Source organism: Pseudopipra pipra, chromosome 5, assembly GCF_036250125.1.
Source record: "Pseudopipra pipra isolate bDixPip1 chromosome 5, bDixPip1.hap1, whole genome shotgun sequence".
Lineage (NCBI taxonomy): Eukaryota > Metazoa > Chordata > Aves > Passeriformes > Pipridae > Pseudopipra > Pseudopipra pipra.
In genome coordinates this window covers 33,341,732-33,351,648 of record NC_087553.1, presented here as the reverse complement: position 1 = coordinate 33,351,648, position 9,917 = coordinate 33,341,732, and the positions used below count along the sequence as shown (strand labels likewise).

At 35.2% G+C, this 9,917-nt stretch overlaps 1 protein-coding gene across 7 annotated transcripts in view; it reads right to left on the bottom strand.

Annotated features, from left to right (window-relative positions):
- Window positions 1–2,776: 2,776 nt before the first annotated feature.
- MGAT4C (MGAT4 family member C) overlaps window positions 2,777–9,917 on the bottom strand; it is a 347,956-nt gene continuing 340,815 nt past the window's right edge. For all 7 annotated transcript variants that reach the window (XM_064655519.1, XM_064655522.1, XM_064655520.1 and 4 more), the window contains one exon: window positions 2,777–9,719. In XM_064655519.1, coding sequence (XP_064511589.1) covers window positions 8,563–9,719 — 1,157 coding nt within the window. In that variant the 3' untranslated portion in view covers window positions 2,777–8,562. The remainder of the gene's footprint in view (window positions 9,720–9,917) is intronic.

The window sequence follows — 9,917 nt, the reverse complement described above, 5'->3', positions numbered from 1 at the left end:
CAGAGGCCTATGGTGCAATAACGCTCAACCACTCCTCTAGATGATGTAGCATGCCAAGTTTGGCTTCAATTTGCAACCTCAGCAGGAGCAGACAGCTCCCAGACATCTGCAAAAATGTTTGTTGGGTTAGTAATTTATCCCAGATTTAAAACCACATGGACAGCTAGAGGGTACACTGACACCACATGGTGTAGGTTGACCAGAAGCAAGCTGGCTTACATGACAAATGATTTATATATGAAGTGGTATAGCAAAGTAGTGCAAAGTTAATAGAAAAGTTCCAACTAAGTGGGGTGAGCTTCATATAATGTATCCACAGAGGCACGTGAAATGGAAGAAATGTCACAGTCAAAAGGCAGGGCAGCAGAAGAAAATGTTCTTTAGCTTTCCTTGTACTGAACTTTAAATAGCTAAGACAGCTTCTAACTCTCTCTCATGCTCTCCTCTCTACCAGAAACCTATTGCTTACAATGCCGTTCTGTTTATTTGTGTTTTCACTGTGTGTTTGCCTGCAGTGAGCAAGTGAGTAGCAAAATCTGGATATGAAGAAGGTGATGACAGAAATAGATGATACAAAAATGCAACCAATTTTTTTTCCCCTCCACTCCTCAGAAAATCTATGTCTATGAAAATAAATAAATAAAAACAAATACTAGCCACAAATTATCATAACAATGAGACACATTGACCAGAAATTTGCAGTATTTTTTTCTTTAGAACAGTGTAAGATAGATGTTCAGTCTTTAATAAACCTACAAAGATAAACGATTGTTCAAATAAATGCATATAAATCTAAAGGGAGTCTGACTTGATTTTGTGGACATGACTGAAATTTGTGATACAAGGAAACTGGGTTTCATGAAGCAGAACTAAACAAATGTGATGCCTTGCTGCTGGCAGTAGAAATGAAAGTTTGGGAAAGGGAATTTTTTCAATAATATGGACTTAGTTCTGCATTTTTTTCCCTCACAAATTCTGAAACAAAGGTATTCTAGTATTTTTTTAGAACACATAAGTGCTTAAATATACTTTTATGACTTAGATACCTTTTCTCAAATATGATATTAGTAAAACGGTTTGGATCCAGTTTCATACCAGTTACACATGTGATTCCTATTCCCTTCTTCTATAATGTTTATGCTAAAGCTATTGAAAAGAAAAAATATATTTCCTCAGTTTAAAAGAGAAAATAGAACAAGAGAAGAAAAAAAATTATCAATAGTTTGTACTCAAGGTAAATATATTAATTATAATCAATATTCATGAAAAGTAACATCTGTTTACAAAATATATGTAACAGCTTGGCAAGAGATATTACCCAAGAGATTATATTCTATGGAATTGGCTTAGTATCAGAAGAAAGAGTGATTAACTGTACAAAAGTTAATGTTCAAATTATTTCTGACACACTCCTTTGATCACAGAATGGTTTCTCTACTTAGCCAGAGAGTTTCAAGTCTTTGGTGCAGAAGCCAACTGTAGATGTGGGGTTTTCCAACTATTTTATTAACATACTTACGTATGCACATGCCACAGTTACTCACCTAATAGCCTTACCTGACTTTTTGTTTGTTTGTTTTTATGTGAGTAGCAGTTAACACAAATATGCTTGAGTAAACATTTTTCCCCTTTCAGTGAATATATTTTATATTGCACTTTGAATGCTTAAAAAAAAAATATAGACCTCTCAAAAAATTTGTTGGCTGCCTTGTGTCATTTATGCCCCAAATGCAAGAGTTTCTGCATAATCTAAATTACCACTTTCCAAAATCAAAATATGAGTGTGCAGATGAGAGTATTGTAAAGGAGGAGGGCCACTTGTTGATTTTAATATACAATTTTGAGGAAGAGAAGGGAGGAAATCTAGGGAAGAAATTGCATCTTTGAAAGGTAGCAGACAACACTAGAGAGAATACCTGTTTGGAGCTTTTTTTTTTCTTCTTCCTTGAAAGTTGTTATTCAGCTCCGTGGAAGAGAGAAATTCAGCTCATTTTGCAAATGAAAAGCCAGACTGCTGCCAGGAACCATTTGCAGGAGCGATTAACAAAACCAGTTTGCTTTATGAGATTTTCATGGAGGTAAAATGGTATGCATATAATTTTGACACAATCAGATAGTGGACCCTTATAGTTACATGGAAAAAAAATAATGAGAAACTCTTAAAAGGATGTCTCATTATGGCATGCTTATTGTCTTCTCAACAGATGTGGCATTTAAATGTAGTGAGCAATGGCCAAATGCAGGAAGTAATTCTGAGAAATAAATGACAGTAACAGTCCCAGTCTCCTGAATGGAGGTGAAAGTGGTTTGGTAATATTCACCCAAGATGATGTTCATTTATTCAGTATTGAAATTAAAGAGAGAACAAGGGAATGTCTGTGTGTGCTGGTGAAAGTGTAACACGAAATTAAAATAGATTCTAAAGTTGCAAATGAGCTGAAACATCCCAAGTGGCATCAGCACAAAGGAAGAGACTTTCAGTAGCAGCAAAGATCTCTGCTCAGATCTCAGATCTCTGCTCTTAGTGGTACAAATACTAAAGAAAAAACCCAGAACACTTTAAATTGTTGCTCTAGACTTCAGTTTGAGCAGCAACTCTAAATCTAGGTTATCAGAACACAGTGAATGTGTATTTGAGGAAGTCCTTTAAATACGCTTTTTCCTTTTAGGTTATATGTACATTTGGCCCAAGTTACATAAATGGAACTATGGTATCTACAATTAAAAGAAGACTGAATGATACTGTGGTTAAAGAGAAGGTCATTAAGTCAAAAGGTCCTTTCATATCTTACATTTATTTTGAAAAATATTACAGGTACTCTGGCAGGGAAAGGACCTGCTCCTTGTGATATTTCCTCCCCAACTCTGATAGACATAAGTATTCCAGAGTTGCAGTACAGCAAGCTGGACCCACGGCCTATATTGTTCTTTGTGTTCCACATCAGTGTGAATGCCCAAGGCAATGCTTTTGAATGCTGAATCTATTCTTTTTTTTTGAGACAATAAAAAAGGAGCAGTTCTGGAGGCCGTCATGGCTGCCTTTTTGTTGTAAAAGGGTTAATACAGTGATAATACTCTGACAAACAAGCACCTTTAAATAATAATTTAGGTACAATCATAAGCAGAAATGCACACACATAATATTACTTAGCCTTACCTTGCAAATATGGTATTTTCATATTTTTTACTTAAATTTCTCAGGACAGATGAAGCCTGATCACAGAGAAACCTTTAAACCTGGTTTTAAAAATTAAAAGTAGGGTTTTTTGCACAGCAGGCTTTTTTTTCCTGGTAATGTCTATTTTAGTATCTTTGCTTGATGCAGTTATGTAGGAAGAAAATCCACTCTAATAACATCAGGGGAGGGTCCAAGAAACCGTACACCGCTTATGCTGGTTTTCAAAAAAATAGTACCTGTCTGTTAAGAAATGGGAACATTTCATAAAGTACAAACACAGTACCTTTGAGACTGAGAATTCACGGCCCGAGATTTCCATGGCTGTCAGGCAAGTTTTCCTGAACTGGCAAAAGTAAAACCAACATTAATGGGTAAATAGCAAAAGAGAAGGAAGGCAGGTATTTAACAGTCTGAACAGAGGAAGTGAGCATCAGCTTTTGATGTTCAGCTTTACTTGTTAAATGTGAAACTATTATACAAGCCCAGCAAAGGGCTTGCAAAGGTTTTAGTACTTTCAATATCTACATGAGATTTTAAGAATCTTTTTCACAGCTATTGGGACAAAGTGGAATTTTATTTGAGAACTGGTAGTAAGTAGCATAACAGTTGAAAAACGTCTAGAAATGTGGCTGAAAAATAGTCTAGTATCTGTCCAGATGCCAATTCAATTTCATTGAATTGGAGTTTAACAGCAAACTACTATCATGGAAATGTTATTGCAATTAATCTTTCTCTGTACTTAATTTCATTGTTAAACTAACATGAAATAAATAATGCTTTAGATCAAGCAAGGAATTAGATAGATTAGAAGGAATCAGATCTTCGACAACTGTTGTACACTGACTCTGGACATGTTCTTTTCTTTTACAGCAAAAGCAGTAATATGGGCTTGGTCTACATGACTGACTGTTCTGCTTAAGGGCATGAAGACTTAGGTGACACAGAATGTACTTGCTGTGACAAAACTGGTAAACAAGACAAGATCTTGGAAGATGCCATCTGAAGATACCAAAATACATTTTTCTGAAGACTATTTTCATTTCAGTCTTCCAGAATAGCTAAAACTAAAATGAAAAAAATAAGACAAATATTTGAATGTATATATATATATATAATTATTTTGCAAAATCACACTTTCAGTCTTCTATGATCCAGCTTCCAGTACAGGCAGTAGGAATTTTATAATTTTCATCTCCAAGGACTAATGAGTAAAGAACAAAGATTAAGCCCTTTGCTTACTTTATCTTAAAAACTGATGGAGCACTGGAGGTAATCCAATCAATTTGGCTTTGTATACAGCATATGAAATCAAGATCATCTAATTTATTTTAATTATATCTGCATTTTCACTTGTTTTTACAAAATAATATACTTTACCATTTGAGGATATGACACTGTTAGAGCTCATGACACATGATCTGCATTAGTACTTATAATTTAATATTTATTTAAATGCTGCCTAACAAAACTGCAAATTTAACTTGAAAGTAGTAAGAACTACCATTTCCATTAGATTCTCTGAAATGCTTCACAATGAAAACTGGTGTCATCTGCGGTTTTTAAGACAGTTAAACATGGGGCTTTTTCCCTTAGTAAGTTTCCAAAATGAAATCTTTTGTAAGGTGTCATGTTTGTTGTTTATTTAGCTTTTAAAAATTCAATAACAAACAAGTTCCCAACATCCCTTTATAAAAACAAAAACATTAAGGTCTAACACAAGAGAATACTGAGCAGAGAGTAAAACAGAGCATCATGTTAGAAGATTGATCTAAAAATAACACATTCATAGAGCACCTTAGTGAATCACGTTTATCATAGTACACATCTTAAATATTCTAAACCTGGTTTGCCTGAAAATTGTTTTCTCCTGGTTTGTTTATTCTGCAGTAAACTAAGGGCTCATTTCTTCTTTTAATTCACAGTGAGTAGTATTTTACTTCCCAAGAATTCTTATGTCAGAAGGATGTGTGGACATACCTGTGTGCAGAAAGGTAGAAGACAAACTGGCTTTTAGTTAAGAAAAGAAAAAAAACAAAGGGCCAAGGACATTATACAATGAGAAATCCCAAACTCTAGTAGGAACAATGCATGTATGTGAGTTAAGAACAGATCCATCACTGTGCAGATCACAGTGAAATATTTTCAGTATTCACATTTTGCTATGAAAATATTGATGCCCACAAATGAAGCCAGGAAATACACACTAAGAGAACCAACTGTATAGACCAATGAACTGAGCTTTATAACACTGATAATCAGTGAAAAGAAGAAAATTCAAACTTTGAGAAGTATTAGTAAAGATATAAATGTCTGATTAAATATTTTCCTTTCAGAAAGCAATCACTCTTCCTAGCATACAAAGAAAAAAACATATTTTTAAACATATATATTTGAAATCTGTCTGAAAAGCAGTTATCATTGATTTCACGGCTTCTTTTCTCTTTTTTTTTATTTTTTTTTTGAATCTGGCAGACTTTTTAATGTGATTGAGTTGGATAAAATATGTGTTTAGTGAAGGAGAAGCTGGATGCACTACGGTGAGTGTTCAAAACACTAAACATTAGCTTGCAGAACTGTATTCTAATCTCTTCTGAAATAAATGTATTGTTAATTATTTTTCCAAATAAATTCCATTTCAGCAATAAGAGTGGTGCATGCCTCTCATTCCTAGCACATACCACTGTCCACAGCCATAGAAAACTTTCTCCGAGGGCATTTGTGGGTTTGACCTTCTAAGACTGGTAACAACCAGATGAGAGTTCTCGCTGCTAAGCCTTTATACCAAGGCAAGTCTCATTACTACTGCTTTTTTGAAAAGGAAAGCAGTTTTGTTAGGCTCGTAATTAAAAAATACCATTTAAATTCCTAAGGCTTATGTTGAGAATGTTTGATTTTTACTAGTCATTCACATTGTGTATGGTTTTGACTACAAGAACATTTGAAATCTTGGTGTCTTCTAATTTTCTTCTAATTTAGAAGATTGCTTCAGACATACTACACTTCTGAATAAAAGTAAAGATAATGTTTCTGGTTAACTTCAACACTAATAGTTAAGGATCAAGGAAAGTGAATGAAGTACAAGTTAATGATCAAATGAGTCCAGAGGAGGGCCACAAAGATGATCAGAGGGCTGCAGCTGGAGGAAAGGCTAAGAGAGTTTGGATTGTTTGGGTGGAGAGGCTCCTGGGAGACCTTATAGCAGACTTCCAGCACCTAAAGGGTACTTACAATAAAGTTCAAGAGGGACTTTTAACAAGGATATGTAGTGACAGGTTTCAAACTGAAAGGAGAGTAGGTTTAGATTAAAGAAGAAATTCTTTTCCGTGAGGATGGTGAAGCACTGGAACAGGTTGCCCAGAGAAGCTGTGGATGCCCCATCCCTGGCAGTGTTCAAGGCCAAGTTGGATGGGGTTCTGAGCAATCTGGTCTAGTGGAAGATGTCCCTGACCATGGCAGGGTGGTTGGAAATAGGTGATCTTTAAGGTCCTTTCAAACCCAAACTGTTCTGTGATTCTATGAAAGGAAAAATAGAAGAATGACAGCTTATTAAAAAAAAAATGGGGATTGACCAAGAATTAATTATAAAGTAATTATTTTATAAACATGGAAGATCAATATTAAAAAGCAATACTTTCTTTGAGAAAAAGATGCTTTTCTGAATTATGTAGAAGCATATATCAGAAGATTTATTTAACAATGTACCTCTCCTTTGTACTGGATTGGACAAACCTGGACCTGAATTTATACAGGTTTATGAACCAGGAAAAGCAATTGCATTGATGTTTGTGTAGTTTTTTAAAATAATTTACTCTTCTGAAATAGCCATGTTAGGTTTGGATGTACTCATACAGTCATTAATCCATTCTTGGTCAGTGCAGGCATTCTTCAAATTTCTTGCCTTCCAGGTTTAACTGAAAAATCATAAATGCAATCAGATGATAACCATAGTACTCATGAGACTGACATTAAAATGTTCATCTGTGTCGCACTTGCTACTCATGTATTTTTAGTGTGTCTACTGAGATATCTCAAGAATTTCTTAGAAGAATAAAACCCACAGATTCTGCTAATCTGAATATATGCATATAGTATAAATCATATGCTATACAGTCTCCCTGTGCGATGCACTAGAAGCCCAGAACTGATACTGAAGTCATGCAGACTGGGAGAACTTTTCTGATTTTTGTCTAAAGCCAGACAAAATATTCTTACAGGAAATATGCCTATCAGAGGCAGTAGGAAGATGTCTACAAGACTAACATGATTAGAATTAGAAAACCACAAAAAAACCCCAACCAAACCCCCAAAAAATTAATTTAGGACTATATTAATTTCTCATTGAATAAGGATTCCTCATTTTATGTCTCTTCTATTGACTATAAATCACCCAGAGCAGACTGGAGCTCCAATTGATTAACCTAGTACAGTTTGTATTTGTATCATACTTAAACTGGACGTGTATATATGGAAGACATAAGAGTCTTCTGTTACACTAAAAGCATGCTGTAGTATTCAGCTATATGCAAATTTCTCAGGGAGAGTTCTACATATCATGAAGGAACAAAAAATGTTGCATCTGGGATCTGTTAAGATGCCTGTCTAAGAGAACAGTGGTACCCTGGAGTTGCTTGGGTTTGATATTGACATCAGTACTCAAGCAGAAACCTTGCTTACTGTGAGACATTTTGTTCAAGTAAGGAGAGTAAATTGGTCCCCTAAGTAATATAGAATCCAAGTACTGCTAATTTCAGTGAAAGGACCCAGAAAAAAGAACAAAGGATATTTGTTAAGACAGAATAACAGATGCAATTATCTCTTTTTTTACATAATTTTCATGTCAGATTTATAATTTTACATACATTCCCTTTTGAAAAGAAGTTGCAATGATTAGCCACACTATTTTCTTACAGTGCTCAGAAGGAAACTGCCAGTTTCAGGACAGATTTCCTTGTCACAACTGCCTGTAGAAGAAACACATCACCAACTACAGTACAAATGCATACTATCATAAGATTTTAAATTTTTATGTGCATAAGGTGCGATTCAGTCTTTTTTCACAACATACTGGTCATAGATTTAAACCTTTTGGCAATTATAGGATGTTTTTTTTTGTTCTGTATGGTCCACAAGATCTCTCTTCCAGAGAAATAATAATAAAAAAAGAGTTTAAAGATCTCCTATAAAATTCAAAATTTTCAGCAAATAAATGTTTGTATATTGCCTGACCAAACTAGTAAAAAATAAATTGCTTTACTTGTTTTGTGATTTCCCCAGATTTTCTATGTCTTTAGTGAAGAGTTGTAAGTGTCAGTTTTTCTGGGGAATGTCACCAGTTGGAACCCAGATGATTGTGTGCACTTTGTACCTGCTCAGGTGGCTTTGCTTTACTGATTTGGTGTTTGAGAAGTCCAGACGCTAATGCTCCTAATGATCAGCCATTCTTTTTGACTTTTGGTAACAAGTATTCTCATGCAGTTAATATCAAACAGAACTTTGTGCTCTACATCAGTTATTTCAAAATTCCCATTTTTGAACTCCCCTAGTCTCAAGTAAGTTGTACATTGTCTCCCTTTTTTATTGCCTACAATCTTTTCTCCTACTTCCAGGGCTCCATGGTGTAAAATATCATTTTGCCGATCTTCAGTTCCAGTGACAACTTTAATTTTACTGATTTTAATGGGCTTTTCAAATACAATTCCATAGAAGTCTCCACTAGAAGGAGCTTTGCCCCAGAAATACTCATCAATGCTGCTGTAAGCCTTGCTTGCCTCATAGTTTTCAAATACATTCATATTGGTGTGCAAGTTTGCAGGTGGGTTGTCAGGGATATCAAATGATTCCTCTTCAAAATCATCATCCTTTAACTTGTTTTCAGCTCCTTTGTAAGATGAGTAGTATCCCATGTGCTGGAACAAAGATGGCTTAAAACGTATCACTTCCTTTTGAGCTAACAGCCCGCGAAAGTGGATGAGCAGCCAATCGCAAGGCATTTCTTGGTAAAACATCAACAGAAAGTGAGCCAGGCGTGGGAGGTCATGAGAATGATAAAGCTTTCCAATGTATCCCAGTTTGGAGAATTCCAAAGTCACCCAGTAGGATCCTTCTCGTGAGGTAATTACTTTCTTAACAGCAGTCAAAAAATTCTTTGAGCAGCGAACATCATCTTCTAGCATCACATAATAGTCAGAAAGATTAGCACAAAAGTTTAGAAGGAAAGCGTAATCTACATTTTGTTTTGATCGAAACTTCACACGGTCCTCTGGGTCATTGTAATTTCTTTTGAGGCCATCCAGTACAGGATAATAATCCTCAGGGACGTGAATAACTATTAATCTGCCTGCAATTATATGATGGGCAAATTTCTGTGAAATATCCTGGACGATCCCTTCACACCAGGCTGAGTCAAAATCTGCCAGTTGTACTACCACTGCAATTTCTTTGAGTTCTTCATAGCTTGACTGTTCAAATATGGACTTGATGGTCTCAAGTAAATAATTTCCCTTTTTCCGTTTTACAGAGGATAGTCCAATTGTAAGGTACCCTGTACAAAAGACAATTTAAACAAAAACTGGGTATTTGATATTGGAAACAATTTTGTCACAAAGCTGTTCTCCAGAGCTCTGCTTATATGAAATAAATCTTGTGAACGGTGAAGAGTGAGAAATTTGGTATGTGAACTTAAATTGCATGCAATAAAGGACCTTTATTGCCTTTTTCTAAAGAAGCAACGTATTGCAAG